Source organism: Ictalurus punctatus, chromosome 15 (genome assembly GCF_001660625.3).
Source record: "Ictalurus punctatus breed USDA103 chromosome 15, Coco_2.0, whole genome shotgun sequence".
Taxonomy (NCBI): domain Eukaryota; kingdom Metazoa; phylum Chordata; class Actinopteri; order Siluriformes; family Ictaluridae; genus Ictalurus; species Ictalurus punctatus.
The window spans coordinates 1,320,558-1,339,074 of NC_030430.2; the positions used below are offsets into that span (position 1 = coordinate 1,320,558).

General features: G+C 41.1%; 1 protein-coding gene across 1 annotated transcript in view; it reads left to right on the plus strand.

The window, feature by feature from the left end:
* The window catches only part of plxna2 (plexin A2), a 232,277-nt gene that overhangs the window by 162,344 nt on the left and 51,416 nt on the right, over nt 1-18,517 (plus strand). The window contains exons 13-16 of the mRNA XM_047160545.2: nt 9,896-10,047; nt 13,671-13,788; nt 15,695-15,831; nt 16,990-17,157. Coding sequence (XP_047016501.2) covers nt 9,896-10,047; nt 13,671-13,788; nt 15,695-15,831; nt 16,990-17,157 — 575 coding nt within the window. The remainder of the gene's footprint in view (nt 1-9,895; nt 10,048-13,670; nt 13,789-15,694; nt 15,832-16,989; nt 17,158-18,517) is intronic.

Below are 18,517 nucleotides of genomic sequence, written 5' to 3' on the forward strand. Positions count from 1 at the left end.
AAAAATGTGCATTACAGCGTATTAGAAGAGGACATTAATACTGTCTAAACCATGCAGCTGGAACTACTGTCAAAGCTGCTCTTCAGGCCAATCAGAATCGAGTAATCAACAGTGCTGAGGAATCAATGACATTAATATAGACAAGGATGTGCCTGCAGGTTGATTTTATTTATCTTTTTTTTTTTTTTTTTTATTAGCAATGATGACCTTGTAGAACTGTAGAACTATTCACATGGACTAATATAGACACATCAAGGTGTGTAATTACATTACGGCAGTGTTTAGCATAATATCACTGCTAGTCATAGCCCTTGACCGTAAATTATAGTCCTTATAGTTCAAAGCCCTCGACGGAAAATTCTGTTGAAAATACAATGTGAGAGCAATTTGATTATATTGAAGGACCCATTGATATCGAACATCTGTATTGATGCTTTCAGCACAAACAACAGCAATCTACTGACATTAAAATGGGAACCTACAGTAATTAGGCATAAAGCTTCATATATATATATATATATATATATTAGTGTGTGTGTGTGTGTGTGTGTGTGTGTCAAATCCATTGGTGTCATCTGAACACATGCTTCAATAGAAGAGATTAGGCATGAGGAAAATCTGACATTTTCTATAAAGCACTTAACATGGTCAATATCACGAATGTGCTTACATTTAATATATATATATATATATATATATATATATATATATATATATATATATATATATATATATATATACTCTTACATGGTAACATGGCTATAGTGCAAATTCTGACACAGCACAGCAGTCGACCTGAGCCTGTGCAACATTCCCTCTGTTCGTCTCCGTGTGTCTGTCCGACCTCATTCTCCTCTTACTATCTCTCCTCAAATCACTATGCAGGGTGGAGAGCAGCTGGTGTTTGATTTCATTGAGTGACTCACATATATATGCGTGGGTGTGTGTGTGTGTGTCACCTTCAGTCTGTCTGCAAGGGCAAGAAGTTTTAGCCATCACTCTAGGGTGCAATGGCCAGACTCAAGATAGCAGCAGTGAAACATTATCCTTCGCTGCTTGCGTGTGTTGTCTTTGTGTGAGGAGAAAAAGAGATTTCTGTTGTTTAAGCATATAAAGAATTATACAATCAATGTAGTGTCCAAGAACATCGCTTCAGTCCAGACAGGTGGCAAATTAAAGGAAAATAAACAGTAGCTCTGTTATACTTGAGTCGCCACAAATCAATACAAAGTTCTTCTGACTGATCACTGATGATCACGGCCACTTCCACGATGACCTCATGCCCATCCACAGAGCGCTAGGAGTCAGTGGATGGTTCGATGAGGATGAAAATGACGTCAGTCATATGCTACGGCCTTCACACTCACCAGATCTCAACCCAAATCAACACGTATAGGAGATTTTGACGCCAGGATTTAAAGATTTGAAGCTGTTCTGGACGGTCATTGTTGCCGAACACAAATTAAGACTAAGACACAAATTTATCACCCGTCTATTTCAATACAGGTACAAGGATTCAGTTCAAGTGAGCAAGCTAGACAGAACATGATCTCTGTGCACTCACGTACACACTCACACACAGACACATAGACTGTAGTAAAGACGTAGCAGTGATCATGTTTCAGTCTGTGGTTTGACTGAGCTGAAGTTATCGATGCCTCTATCGATGGTAGGAGGAGAACAGAAATAGAACTTTGTCCTACTCTGTGTGTGTGTGTGTGTGTGTGTGTGTGTGTGTGTGTGTGTGTGTGTGTGTGCAGGGAGAAAGTAAGACATAATGTATAATTAGCATGTGTAACGCATGGCTGGACCATGTTTGGGGTCTGGCCTGGTGCAGAACATACACGTCGAAAAATGTGTCCCTTCCGGACCTGTGCAGACAAGCCAATTAAAACGGATGAGGTAATGACTCTGCTAGTACTGCCTTTTTATTTTTTGTGTAAATACAAACAATAAAGACAAGCTGCCCAGTCCACACGAATACCTACAATTCAATTTAATTGTATTTCTGTAGCGCTTTTAACAATGGGCATTGTCACAAAGCAGCTTTACAGAAACATATCAATTCAGGGTATAAAATTTAATTTATAAGTTTATCCATAACGAGCAAGCTAGAGGCGACCGTGGCGAGGAAAAACTCCCTGAGACGATATGAGGAAGAAACCTTGAGAGGAACCAGACTCAAAAGAGAACCCGTCCTCATCGGGGTGACACCTGATAATGGGATTATAAATAATTCCTTTCTATAACTGTATAATACATATTCAAAAAAGTGCAACCGACAAGAATAATCTCATTTCAAGGTAGAACGCTGTCTATGTAGTGACATATATATGTATGAGTGCAAGTCTGTGTTTGATCAGAGTTTGAAGCGTTCATTTGGTGCTATATATAAATGTCTGGAAGGGTACCTTGAGCACCAGAGGAGACGGGAACAGACGAATAGACAGGCTGAACAAGTGAAAAGTACCAATCAGCAGCTAGGGCATGATGGAAGGTGTGAGAGAGAATGATAGACTGCAAGGAGAGCAAGAGGTCAGGGAAAGAGCATTGAGGTCTGCTCGGCTATTCTTTGTTCAAGCCAAATCTAATAGTACAGCAGTTTACTCTGAGAACGCTTTTCTGTATTCATTCAAGTCTCCTGCACAGATGGCACAATTCCTAAAAACCATCCTGAGCCATTTTTTAAGTCAAATTATTGGATGGAAAAAGTGTATGACACCTTTGTGGCCTACTATCTGTACTGAATAGTATCCGGGATTAGAATCAGTGTGTCCCAAATAGTAATATGTAGAAATGTGTATCCCAAAGGTACCCGGATAGTCTACTATTTACTGTAGATTTGCATCCTTGCATGATGGAGTAGGAGTACGCTTCGTGGAATTCCAGGACGCATTTTACGTTTACATTTACATTTATTCATTTAGCGGACGCTTTTATCAAAACGACTTACAAATAGGAAATACAAGCAAAGCGATATATCAAGCAGAGAACAATACGAGTAGTGCTACTGTACAAGATCTTATAATGGAGTTCTAGAAAAGCAAAGTGCACAGAGTAGAGGAGTAAGTGCCAGAGGAAGGGTTTTTTATTGTTATTTTCTTTAGAGAGGATAATGTGGGTTGGTGTTTAGGGGTTAGTTCGGTGTTCACGGAAGAGCTGGGTCTTTAGCTGTTTCTTGAAGATGGTGAGAGATTCTGCGGTCCGGATTGAAGTTCATTCCACCGCTGAGGGACGGTTAGTGTGACGGTTCTGGAAAGGGATCTTGAGCCACACTGAGTAGGTTCTACTTAATTGATCGCAGATTGCGTGAGGGAACGTAAGCCTTCAGGAGAGAGTTGAGGTAGGGGGTGGTGTTCCAGATAAGGTTTTGTAGGTGAGCATCAAGGCCTTGAATTTGATCCGGGCGGCTACAGGAAGCCAGTGGAGGGAGATGAAGACGGGTGTGATCTTCTGGACTGGTTGAAGACGAGGCGCGCTGCTGCGTTCTGAATCATTCTGAATTTTAGAGACAGGTAAATGAAACGTGGAAAAATAAATCAAAGGAATGGTAACTTAAAATCTATAGTATCATTTACATAAGGAATAATGAACGAAGAAAAGCTGAACTGCAATGAGGAGTTTGTTTACGGTCACAGTCTGCGTACAGCAATAACTGCAACTAACTGTTGATCAGTAATGCATGTTTCTCCTTTCTCCTCGCCTTGACTGTGCATTGGTGGAGTCCAAACTCTTTAGAGATGTTTTTATAAACTTTTCCAGCGTGAGTAGCGGCAACAACTCTTTATCTGAGGTCCTCAGAAATCTCCTGTGTTCATGCCATGATGCACATCCACAAACATGTGGTGTGAAGATCGGACTCTGATAGATCCCTGTTCTGTAAATATAACAGATCACTCACTCACTCACACCTGATCATCATCATCCCACTGACTGAAATCACCTGACTCTAATCTCACCTTCAGATTAACTGCTAATCCTAGAGATTCACATACTTTTACCTCTTACAGATATCTAATATTGGCTCATAATATTGGTAATATTTTTGTCTCATTTGTTTCATTGCATTCTCTTTATCTACTATTAGGAGACTTGTGTGAAAATATGATGATGTTTTAGGTTATATTTCTGTAGATATATAGAAAATTCGAAATGGCAAAGCAGAATTTTAAGGTGCATCTCTGTGATGGTCAGAAATTTGGTTTGTTCAACATGGCGGCATTAAAAAAAAAATCCAAGATTAAACCAGCAACTGTGTGGCTTGAGCAGGAGAAATTCTGTCTTTTAGTATGCTCTGTATTAAACTCGGATTTATAAGCTGATTTGTATACATACATGGATATTAGCAACGCTGCCACTGAGATGAGGAACGTCATGAATAATGAATGCTTCTTTTAACAACATTCCATCCCTCCTCCAAAGCCCCATTAATATTTAAGAAGCTTTGTTAAATGGAGAGGGACAGGCATCAAATGAGACTGGGAATAAGATGAAGCAGGATGTTCATTTGCAGTAAATAGCTTCTGTTTTGCTTTATGTTTTGTTTTGTTTCTTCATTCGCATGAAGAGTTAATTACTCTCTGGGCATATTACTTTGCAAATCAAAGTTCTACAAATAAAAAGAAATACAGGAATATTTGAATATCATTCATAGAAAATCTAAAAAGTCTAGACAAGTCGAGTTTTTCCCAGACTGTAGTCCATTTATCAGATGTTCAGTTAAGCGATACAGCTATGAAAATAATCAGACACACCTACAATCTGACAGATGTCTTTTGTTGGTTTTTCCATTTATATTTTGCACAGTTTGGCTTTTTGCATTGTTCAATTGGCGTATTGACGCGTTGATGACAAATGGGGGTGGGGGGCAAGCACAGTAAACGACTGCTCATTTAGCTCCTGTGTGGATATAAAAGCACTGAAATAGCTTTTAAAAAATGCACAAGATGAGGAGACGAGTCGGCTTCATTTATTTCAGAAGTGGATGAGCGTGTGGGATGCAGTGAAAGAAAAAAAAACATGTTTGTTTGAACAAAAAAAAAAATCACGCACAAACGATTTAAGAGTTTGAATTGTGAAAATGTCCAGTTGTATCGAGTGATCTCAACCAACACAAACAACACAAAGTGAACAGAACAGAAAGTTCGTCTTAAAACTTAAAACACTCTGCTGTTTCTAGTTATTATCGGCACATTGGGCTGACTATTGAAATGACTCAGAGTTCCTCGGACCTATTTGTACCAGTTAAAAGAAAAGAAAAAAAAAGGCACAATCACATATTTCGATGCATCTACTTACCGCATGTGTATTAAAATGCTTCTTAAATTAGCTTCATTCTCCGTCGTCCCCGGGCGCATAATTTCACATCTCTCGGTTAAACGTGAGATTAATTGGAACATAAAGAATGTAATATACAGAAGGTGCTTTTAAAGAGCTCACACGCACATCTCATTTGACTTTACAGAGTCTTCACGGGCCAGCTTAACTTAGCAACGACCTTGCACACTCATGGCCGTTCTCCAGCACCTCTAACCTACACACGCTGCACTCATAAATACTGATGTGACAAGAAGGAAGACTCATAGTCACACATGCATGCACAAGCAGCATCCGTAGTCATCCACATAGTCCGATTTTTCTCTCTCTGACTCGCTCGTTCACACACACACACACACACACACAAACACACACACACACACACACACACACACATGCACGGACTGGCCTTAGGAGAAAAAGACATCCACTTTGAAATGAAAATAAATAAATCATATCGGCCTGATTGAAGCGCCGCACCGCTCACAGCTACAAACATAGCATTACTGTGACAGCGTTGTCCCTCTTGGGCTCACAAGTCTATTTGCAGAAGAGTATTAAATTGAACTCAGTCATCCAAAAAGCCCAGTGCTCCCAAAACAAAATGCCTTCCCTTTTCCACTCTTTCCTTCCCTTCTCTCCTCCTGTGTTGCTGACATCAGCTGGACAGAAATTCATTATTAGGACCTTTCTTCCCTTTGTTGTTGTTTTTTTTTTTTTTTTTTTTATCTCTGCCAGCCATCAGTTAAAAGGCAGTTAAACACAAATAGAGCATTTAGTGTGGGGTTTATGCAGCAAGAAACAAGTCATAATCTGAATTTTATCAAGCCCATAAAGTCTGTTCCCTCAGCAAAACGGGACATGCTTGAGCCACCATAAAACAGTCCATACTGGCTGGGGTAACAAATCATACCTTCGTTCCTTTGCACACTTTATTACGACGCCCTTGTTATATGGTACATGACAATGCGAGAGAGAAAGAATTCTCAAAGGACGGAAATAAATCCACCATTTATGCTTGCATATACTGTTATAAAACTTGTGTCTATTCCCAATTGACAGGCTTTTTGTTCTGCGTGTCAGCGTCACATTTAGCTCAGGAGCTGCTCAGATATTATACCGCTCCCTATAACCCCACCGTCTCTCCCTCCTCTCTCTCTTTCTCTTTCTCTTTGTCATTGTCTGGAGCTAAAAACTGCCACAGTAGGAACACTACACAGTTTTAGCTCAAGGACAACATTCTTTCAGTAGTAGATATTAAAGCTGATACATAGAACAAGCTTTTCTCGGAATTATGAGTAAAAGCTCTGAGGATGTTGCGTCCCCAGATCCCCCCGAGGCAAACACAAATCTCTTCTGTCAGTGTCTAGCAACCCGTGCATTGCTACACGTTGTGTATGTTTAAGCTTGAATAAACCATCTCACACGTACAATTCATACTGGGTTTCCAGCATCCTCTATTTCTGGCTCATAATTTTCACTTACAAGCATGACCTGGGTATTACAGTATGGTGCAAAGGAATTCTCTGGTGCTCGCCATAAAGTTGGGCTTCTCGCAAGGCACGCAGCATGCCAAATCAGCTCGTTTATGGCGGATTTTCTAATCAACAGCCTGATCCAGCATATGCAGTTAACCCCCCGCCTCCCTGACCAGTGTGAGAAGAGGAGATCGGCTGCCTTTTTTTTTTTTTTCCCTCTCTGGCGTATTAGCCTTCTTTGAATGTGACAGTCAAGGGAGTGAGGCGGGCAACGCCTGTCCTCTTAACAGGATTACACTGTGAACAGAGCCACAGGATATGCGCACATAGAGAGCAGAGGGACTCCACGCTTTACACCAGTGTACACAGTCAAGACGCCACACTGGCCTCTGTGTGAGCGAGTGTGTGTGAGGCTGAGACGCTGTCAAGCACTCACACACATACACAGTATGAATGTATGTTATCTCAGTTAGCCCCAGGGAAGCAGCTCCCTTCAGAAGAGTGTGAAGCGTAAAGATTTTGTTGGAAGCTCTGATTCGTTTCTCCAGGCCTGAACTGGGACAGTTAATGAGGGTGAAATTGCTGTGCCACTACTGCACTACTGCCCCTTGCTAAGCTTTCTGAGGATTGCCGCATTGTAGGCCAGTTACAGTAGGTCCATCCACCGAGTCTAACATCACGGCGTCGTCTCGTCAACGCACGATAAAGACGTTTAAAGTATGAACTCACAGACAGAGATATAGTCACAAAAAACACTCGGATGTCATGGCTGGCCAGTCACTCTCAGCTCACGGTGTTTGATTCTTTAGAGTGTAGTCAGCAAGTCAAGGATGTGGACTATTGATAAGATGATTATGAGTTCAAATCCAGGCATTACCACACCGTCATTGGACCCATGACCCTTGACCCTGACCTGCTCGGCTCAATTCTAAGTGACTTTGCATAAAAGCGTCTGCCAAATGTGGGAATGTCAGATGTACATCTATTAGTCAGTATGCCGAGTGTGAATCGGAGTGAAATTGGTATTTTTGTCTACTGTTTAGTTTGGTTTGGTTTCTTGTTATGCTTAATTAAATGACCCAAAAAGCATTAGCTGATGGGGAATGTAGATGGGGACAGGGTTGAGAACATACTCATAAAACATTTGCAAAATGTACTCGGTAAAAAAGGTAAACAAACCTTTGATAAGCACATTCTGAAATCATGGAGCACAGAAAACACGGAGCCAGAGACGGTGAAATAATAACAGTTTAAAACATTCAGTCTACCTGATATCTATTATTTCTTTTCACATATCCCTTTCTTTCTTTCTTTCTTTCTTTCTCTCTTTCCATCTTTGGTAAACATGTCTAGAACACATTGTATTTGTCTGGTATTTCAGTTCTGTGTCCCAGCTCATATAGGGTTCAGGTTCTGCAGTTGGAACGATTCAAGGTCAAATCTCTTTTCTTACTACGGAACAATGCCTGAGATGGCTTCAAAGCAGATTCAGTTCAGTTCAGATCTGCCGTTTTGGTTCATACCCAAGCGCGAATGCTGTGTTCTCAACTGCTTGAAAGAAGAAAAATGCACCAGGGTTCAATTTAAACAAAGTAAACACCGCACATGAAAACGCACTGTCAGCCTCAGCTTTAGATGATCGATACGATGTGTATTGTACGCTTATACTACTATAATAATCTTGACTTTTACGATCACATTGGCTATCCAGGTCTGCATGTTTTTCACACTTCCCTGCAGCAGAACATTTGAACATAGTGACAAAAACTATTCTGAGCAATATATAGTCACTTGAGGCTCATGGCACCGTGTCCCAATCTCAGATTGTCTATAGCTATGGTGTATAAGACTATAGTTAACACTGTTTCCAGGTTGCTGCACGTGAGTCTGAGCCATGGTCGGCCATTTGAGGTAAAGTTCTTGCCGTGAAAGCACACAAATCTTGATTGTGTTGAGTGATGAACCTACCAGACTTTCTACTGATAGATAGTCTATTGTTGTCTAGACTTTGGAGTGAGCACATACAGCACTCTATTTCCTTTCTGACAGACTCATCTTCTATTAGGTTTGGTGCGAATCTTCTCTACTTTTCCCCTCTGCACGAGCTATTCCAGCTTTAAAAAAGCAGTCTTTAACTCTGTATGGTGGTGCACATAATCTAAAAAAATAATTAAAAAAAAAACTGGGCTTGTCTTTCTTGCTCCTCTATTTCCTTGGCTGAAGTTAGATTGAGTCATGACAGATATAGTCCGATATGGATATATTTAGAATTACGTTCTCATTTGCTTTTTTATCCACAATGTTTGCCTCCGAGGGTACTTCATGGCCAGGAACTAATATAAGATTCATGTATTCATGCCCTCCAGCATTGCAGTGATGTACTTCCTTTACATCCTGAACAATTAATGTCCACTAAATTGAGACTACAATGCAGCAGTCCCACTGGGTCGTGTAGGCTCAGTTCTCCTGGGGTATTCTGGGTGAGATTACAGAACGTGACTAGTCTCAGATCAGTGAACAGTCACAGCCTAAGAACTGTAGTTGAATTGCTTTTACTTTTGCATGCCCACCCACTAATGGTTTATTGATTGTGTATGTAGTGGACTGTTGAGTGCACACGTCTCTCTCTCTACCTCTATCTCTTACTCTTTCTCCATCTGCCTATCCTCTCTGGAGAAGGGCCAGGACTGAGGGACTGATGTACTCAGGGGTTTTAACAGCACAGAAGGCTGCATGCCACCCAGAGCCAAGGTCATGCTGTGCTGCCATATTGTCTTTTATGAGAAGATGGGCAGCAATAAGTACTGATATGGTCCCATGGTTGGTTTATTGCCCCTGGCGACAGCATGCAGATCTGATTCAAGCAGGTCTCCAGAATCTTTTTTTGAGGCCTTTAGTGATACATATATCATGCATAAGCTAGCACCCATGACAGATCATTTATAAACACATTCAGTGTGTGAAGGTACCTGCCCTAGTCTTGAGGCATAAAGGCAGTTAGGGAACCCAACAATCTGTAGTTTTGTATAAAAACAATTCCATCTGTTGTATTAGATCTGTATTAAGTAATTAACTTTATTCTCTTTTTCTTTTCCATACAGGTGACCCCAGTAGCTGGGCCTCCAGAAGGGGGCACCAGGGTGACTATCCGTGGGGTGAATCTGGGTCTGTCTTTCCCTGAAATGGAAGATAACGTACAGGTGGCAGGAGTTCGGTGTACTCCAAAGGAGGACGGCTACATCATTGCAGAACAGTGAGTCCTTAAATAACCATTAAACCAAACCTGATTCCATACTGAGCTGATCTACTCTGTACATCTTTTAAACCAGGTTACTTTCAGAATGTCAATATTTCTTGTAAATTAAACTGTGTCATGATTGGAACAAAAAAAAAAAAAAACTAGTTTAGCTCAAAATAGAATGCACTGGAAAAACACAATGTCCTACATTAACACCCCCCCCTGCAGAACAGAAAAAAGTATCTGTTACAAATAGAACGCTCTCGCTAACACACTGGGAGACAACATAGATTATAGTCTAGCCAGAGTCAAAAGCAGCCAATTAGAGCTTTCATAGCCGTAAGACGTGCTAGCCACTCCGGAAGGGGTGTTCAGGGGGTTCTGCTTTGCTCGGCTGACCCTGCTGGCAGTTTTCCTCACACAGGAACATCTTCACAAAAGCAGTACAAACAACTCATGATGGACGGCTATCCTGAAGATTACGTTCACAGCCATCCCCAGCAGGACAAAAAAAGGCTAATTAGAGCAGAGGCAGACCTGGCTAGTCTCCTTCCGCTGGGAGATTGCTACCCACCCTACCTCCCACTCCCTCACTCCTCAATAATCACTCAGCATCTGTTTGTGTTTACTTGTTTGCTGAATGGCTAGTTAACCCAGCTTTTACAGGCTTCTGCAAATATCTCCAAGCCAGCACCGTGTACATCAACAAGAGCCCCTGCTGAATACAGAAATATGGAACGTTGTTCATAACTTATCATTGATTAGTTGGATTATATATCAACTGAAAATATACTAAATGCCAAATATATATATATATATATATATATATATATATATATATATATATATATATATATATATATATATATAATATGCATATATGTATGCTTATTTCTTTCCAGCATTTCAACCAACTACTACTAATACTACTACACTCATCACCCACTATATTAGGAACACCTGTATGCAGGTATCCAATCAGCCAGTCACGTGGCAGCAGCACAGTGCATAAAATCATGCAGATACACATCAAGAGCTTCAGTTAAGACCAACGACCATACCATCAACGACCATACCAGGATCAAAGAAATGTATTTTTAAGTCACTGTATGACGCTATAACGAGTGTAATGTAAAGTGTTCCAACATTGTGGTTGCACCACTTTCTTTGTTGTAACAGCACTGTCTGCCGTTTGAATCAAATGTGTCTTTAATCTCAGTGAGGTGACGTAGTGCATGCCGCAGCATGCTTCATAGCGTACCATAATCAATAAGTGAATTCCAAAGTGGTGTAACAAGAAAGCATTTGCCCTGTCATCCAGAGGTTACAAGTTTGAATCCCAGTAATGCCACAGCCGTCTGTGGCTGGGAGTCCAAGAGAGCAAAACCATCCATCACAATGACACTACCCAATAATGGCCTTCTTTGAGCTCATGCAAGCTCAGGTTGCATGTTTATACGCCAGCTATATTTATTATCATGTTTTATTGATTAGCTGTTCTAGCACTAGTCCCTATCAGATAAACAGATCTGTATTCTACATTAGAATTGTGCATAGAGTACTCTCATCACTTGGGATCAGCCACCATTCTCTTTGAATCACCTTTACATACTCTCTTTGATTCAAAATGGACACGGAATTTAATAAAGACGCTTTTGTAGTCAGGCAAAGGCTTCTGGCGCTAATAAGGAAGACTATTAATTAGTAAGCACTGAGTATATACACACCACCCTCCGCTTGAGTCTACACCTTAATGTCATGGGTACTGCAGTCTTATTTACACGTTCTGAAGTGTGATCACACATGGCCATTTGTAGGAAGATGCTGGTGCTGAATGTACAATGTAGCTGCTACAATGTGCCATGGCCTTTTAAGGTTGAGTGAATTACAGGATTCTGTGAACTTTACAATTGACAGTGTTTTTATACCGTGACCTTATTGTACTGCAAATCTGTAGAGATGTGGAAGGTTAGCCTTGACTCCAAGCCGGGGGTACAGCACAGTGGGTGCAGAATTTTCTCTTGCCGTGTGAGTGTCTTTTGAGGATCTATAAATAGTTCCTGTCTGTGTGTCCGGTCTGGTTCCTTTTCCTGTGCCTCGGTGCGGCATGTCGTAGGGGGCAGAAGCAAGCCAGGGCAGCTGTAATTGAAATGCGTGACGTGCAAGGGAGGAGATTTGTCAGTCCTCCTCGCCTCTGACAGCAGTTTAATCCAAGTAGGATAGAGCCGGGGTGAATTCATTTGTATGGAGCTGTGGAGGAGTGTCAGGAGGAAATGAGGAAAGGGGCTACACAAGATACTAGCGCCTACGAAGCAGAAATTCTCCACTGTGTAGCCTCTAGAGCCATTACATCACCCCAAGTACCATCAGCTACAGTCATTTATCTTAGGCTGGCACAGAGTTAACACTGCTGCTTAGAGTTGCTTTCAGAATGTAATAGAAGTTCTACTCGTATGCAGTCGTATTACAGCTATGTATGTATATCCTGAAACTGTAGATTAACACCGGCACACATGCCACATGCACTAAGCAAGCATGATTGCGTTGCGATCTTTTCTACTCTGCACAAGTGCCAATCGATGAGTGGCACATTTTTATTATGTCATTTGATCTGGCCACCTGCCTGCACGGGTGACATCAGATCAGGGAGTATGATAAAACAGTATTGATCTGCTGCAGCTATTCACTGTGATTTACACAGGCCTTCAGCTCTCTGTTAGGAGCCAAATTTATGACACGGCAGGGTGCAAACGTTACGAGGGTTGGGCAGGCGTCTGCTTCGGATGCCCATACGAAGGCCAAATCCTCTTCACTGAACATTTGTGGCGTAGCAATTGAGCATCCAAGGGGCCGAAAATACAATGGTATTGACAGGAAATCAACGTAGAAGGTTGGCCTTGTATTTGCCACAGTAATTCATTACACAGAGGTGGCAACATTTATAGCTTAGTACATTTGTGGCATGCTTTCCTTTCTAAAGCAGCAGTCAGACCACTTGTGAATAAAATTCACCTGGTGGAAAAGCTAACTGACTGAAAAGGGAAAAGGGTGCATGATGTAAAAGAGGCATGTGCTTCTTGTAGCAGTTGATTTTGCAGCTTTATCTAGGTGAACTTTGACCTAGGTGAACAAACCTCAGCCTTGTGAGTCTATAGAAAGCAAGTGGGTCGGATTGTGGTCTCTTTGGGTGAAAAAAAAAAGAGGTGCTTCTAATTATTAAATAGCTCCGGACGTTTGCGTCTCGTTTTCTGGGAAAAAGAATCTAACATTACCCCTGATTTCCAAAATCACATTACCACTCGTCTGAATCACCAGCATGGAAAATTGTGTTGTGAAAATGAACACAAAATGGACTGTCGACTGGATATACACTTTTGTTCATTTTTGTGTATATGTAATATACACTCCGCTCATTTGATTATAAATCTAAACATTTCTGCAGAGTGTAGTTAAATATAACTTCTGCCAATACGTTTCCTTACTCATGCTGCTCATGAAGTTGTTCCATTCATTGACACACACTAGGAGTTTTGCCTGCTAGGATTTTCATGTTGGCAATGTTGACACTGGCGCATTATAAATAAGAGTCCTACAGAATACAATGCTCTAATTGCTGTGCATTTGATGTGAATTTTCAGGATCGTGTGTGAGATGGATGCAGCTCCGGAAGACACCAGGGCTGGTCCTGTGCAGCTATGCGTAGGAGAGTGTAAGCCTGAGCTGCAGGCTCGCTCTTCCCAGCTCTATTCCTTTGTGGTAAGGATTCAAATCCCAGCATGCCTGTGAATTATGCAAGAAGGACGTCGTATTACTTGCCGTTATTTTGGTAGTACTTTAATAGTTCCACTTATAAGAGCTCATGAATATTGACGCAGCAATTTTTTTAGGCATTAGGACAGATTTGAACTTGAGGTACATGTAGGATAAAGCTTTAAGTGAGAGCATAACATCCATCCATCCATTTTCTATGAGGCTTATCCTTACTGGGTCGTGGGAAACCTGGAGCCTATCCCAGGGGGCACTTGGACGGGGTGACTATCCATCTCAGGGCACAATCACACACACATTCACACACCCATTCATACACTACGGACACTTTAGACACGCCAATCAGTCTACCGTGCGTGTCTTTGGACTGGGGGAGGAAACCGGAGTACCCGGAGAAAACCCCCGCATCAAACTCTCAACCCTGGAGGTGTGAGGCAAATGCGCTAACCACTAAGCTACCATGCCGCCCTAGAACATAACATAATAAACTAATCATTATTTCACTATTCACATATACGGTCCATATATTGTCTGTTTCATGAACTATTCAGCTTTATTTATTTCTGTAATCCATTAAGACACCAAGCGTTTTTGCAGCTAAATGTGTTTATCACTACTAGGTAAATAAATTCCACTTTTATGACTCATTTTTTTCCTTTTTTATTTCCTGCTGTTATTCTCTCTCTATTGATTTGCATAGAGGGATAACGGCATTATCTGCACACTTATTAGTGAGCTAATGTGTCTAATGCAGCCATGATGCGAAACACCGAACTGAATCGAGTCTTTGCTCGCGGACCCTTCCAATGAACTGATTTCAAAAATTGCACACGATTAGAAATTACAGGCTTAATTTGTCACTGCGTTTCAGCAGAAGAGGAATTGTGCTTCCTGCTTGTGAAGCAAAGTTCCTGACAGCATAATCAAATTAGTTTTTAGTATAGAGCAATTATAAACGTGTGGCACCATGGGGAAAGCACGCCGAACACAGAGACAATGAAAGCTGTTAGCTGAATTAAAGGAAGGATGGCAGCCATGTTCCTCTACACCAAAAAGCACCTGAGGGGACACTTAAGCACCGCCATTCACACACACAAACACACATACACAATTACCCCTCCCCCAGCAATTAACAGCTGCTGGTTATTATCAGAACTGTTTTCATTATGAGTTTGTGGATTCCCTCCGACACTCGGTATGAGTGTGTGTCTGTACCTTTCATGTCCTGTTCACACACAAAATGAAATGTTTACACTAAAGCTGCATGGACAACAGAGTAGAATTCCTAAGTGGATACCTGTTTTATAACACAAGATGAGGCAGAAAATGCTGTTAATGTATTTTTCGCCCTCGTGCATGAGGAGTCGGCCACCATCTATTTTTAAGACTCAGAGCTGTGTGTTTGTGTATTTCTCCATCTGCTTGTCTTCAGAGGCTGTGAGTACAGTACATACATGCTATTTTCAGTCTGCGGAATGAAACGCAGGGTAGCGCTGCAGATAGAGATGAGGGGAAGATGGGAAACGGGCAGGGGATTGCTTAGAGGATATTTTTCATGGGTTTTAAGCATTTGTGTCCTGAAATCTCTTCCATGAGATATCACCACTGTGGTTGGTTACAGAACAGTCTTTTTGGGGTCTTCACTCTGTGAATATTACAAATTAGACATGCTTGTGTGAGAATATAGGTTTTTCCTCAATACCTAAAACTGGTATCCAAAGCTGTTCAGAATGTCTAGTTATACCTGCATTAATTGTCCTGGGAATTTACTCTCTCTCTCTCTCTCTCTCTCTCTCTCTCTCTCTCTCTCTCTCTCTCTCTCTCTCTCTCTCTCTCTCTTTCTCTCTCTCTCTCTCTCTCTCTCTCTGTCTGTCCATTTATCTCTTTAACTCAGACACCATCTGTAACTGGACTATCACCCAGTCGAGGTCCAGAATCAGGGGGCACTAAGGTGACCATCATTGGAGTGAATCTTGGTGCAGGTAGCAGAGTCCGCGTTGTGTTCGGCAACCAGACCTGCGAGTACTACGAGTAAGAACTTTCATCTAACAGCTGTCAACCGCACCCGTAGTATATGTGTGATTACCTCCATCCATCCATCCATCCATCTTCTACCGCTTACTCCTTCTTCAGGGTCGCGGGGGAAACCTGGATCCTATCCCAGGGAGCTGTGTGATTACAACTGACATGAATTTTTATATGTTTTTCCTGTACTGCCATACACAATAAGAGATTAAAATACCCATTGTAGGACTACAATCATTGAGACTACTATCAGTATATTTATAAAGGCCATATGATGACACAGTAAACAGGTGTCTTTACTTAATACAGGTAAACTATATCTAATCTTGTCCATCTACCTGAATAAATGATGGCGATGAACTCACAAATGAACTGCCATGAGTAAAGTTAACTTAATATAGCTGCAGGCACACTATGCTGAGGTGGAGAAAATGGCCGCTGTCATCCAGGGCAAAAAAAGGAATTATGTTCCTCATGTGATCGCCAGTCAGGAACTCAAGTGACACAGGCTTATTTGATAAGTATTTTAAACGTGGTTACTATCATTTATTTACATATTTAAATTGAAATCGACAAGCAACAGTTAAATGTCCAATTCACTAAAGGTCAAATAAATGTTTTTCGCGGAGTTACAAAGCGCTGACACAGGAGACTTCCTCTAAAAATGCTAAATAAACACCTCCTTACAAAAATCTTCAAGATTGCAACAGTTATGCACATTTTTTAGTCGGTTTTCTAGACATTCAACGCCTGGGCAAGTTACTATAGAAACAAGCGCATTAATGTAAATCTATGATTTGCATGGCAGCTGGAACAGCGCTGGTTCCATAATAATAGGAACATTAATAGGACATTAATCAAAACATTCTGATCACTCACTCGAGAATTCAACAATACTGTGGTATAATAGAGAAATAATAGTCTTTCTGGCATAATAATAGCTATATTAGTCATCAATATAGTAATGCTGTAAGGTTTATATTACGCTGATTACGTTGGATGATATTGGCTCATTTCTCTCTTTGTTAAAGGTTGGAGAAGGAAAGTGTGTGTTTGTGTATGTGAGAGTGTAGGTAGTGAAACATGGTATTGTAATAACAGTATAGGCGGTTGTAATGCATGGAAGTATCATATTTGAGATGCATGTATGGCTGTTTCTCACAGACGGACTATGACGGAGATTGTGTGCTACTCTGCTCCGTCGTTGACGGGGGTGGGTCCAGTGCAGATCAATGTAAGTGTGGACCATGCCCAGGTGAAAGAGAAACTCACCTTTGAGTACATCGATGATCCCACTGTACACCGCGTCGAGCCTGAATGGAGCATTGCAAGGTAACAACTTCCCATCATAACTCCTCTACCTCATCTGGAACTGAATCATAGTGTTCCTAGTGCACAGAAATACAGTCTGATACACAACCACCCTGGAGTAAACTTTTGAAAGAAAAAATGTTATCACAACCATGTGATCTAAATTATCATCTGACACATGGACTCCAGATACGTCTCATCCATAGGTTACTGTAGTTCTGTGGATCAGTTTAAAAGAAGGGTCAGTGAAAGCAGCCACTATGGAAGGTCTCGGTGTGCGTCCATCTGGTGCTGGCTGCCCCTGATTACGCCACTGCAGGGCTGACAGGTCTGAAATTAGCGCGACTGATGAGTGTTTTTAACAGGACATCGAAGGATATGCGCAGAACATGTGGCAGAGGTGTGAGTATGCAGCAGATGGCATGGAAATTAATTTCAGTGTGAGACCTTACAGCAGGACCCCAGGACACAGAGGCGAAGGGGAAAGGGAGAAGAAACGGTGTTTTGATTTCCTTCAGGAAAACGGAAATATTAGTAACCAATGGATACATTTTGTTGCTAAAACATTAAAGACGACGATGTACTCATTTCAAAATAAGTCCAGTATAATAATCATGACAGGATAAGAGATGCAGGTATGAATTATGCATGCGTATGTGAATGATGCAGCAGCCCTCTCTTCACCTTTAGTCCAGAACAGTTGGAGTCCAGCATCCATTCTCCTGCTGATAAACAAATTAGGAGGATGCTAGTGTATGAGCAAAAACTGTGTGCTCCAGCATCTCCTTCACCTTCAAAGCTAAACCTGAGTGTTTACGAAATAGAGGAAATTTCTTTTCCTCGGTGTCTCCATGTCAAAGCACAAAGGTGCAAAGTACAATATATATTTGACTGACAAATGCATTTCTGTACTTATGGGACAGGCTGTTAAGAAAAGTAACAGCTTGTTAGATTGTGAAGAGAAATGTCTAAGTGACAGCACAAATGCAGTCAATTAGATTCAACTGACTAATTGCTTCCATTCTTTTCCGCATTAGCATTTTTACTCTAATCATGCCTTTATCATCTGTCTATGTGGGATGAGAATGTAATTTATATATATATATATATATATATATATATATATATATATATATATATATATATATATATATATAGGATATAGTTTTCTCTTTATGCTTTTGTAATGATCTGAAATCATTTAGATAGACATAGCAATGCTGAATACTGGTTTCTTTCGCTTGCGTTTCTTGCTTTCTTAGTGCTAGCCTTACTTCCGTCTTTCGCTCCGTTATATGTAATTTCCTGAAACATTTTAGCACAATGCATCACTAATTGTATAGTACACGCCACACCCGAACCACATGATTGCATGATTTGC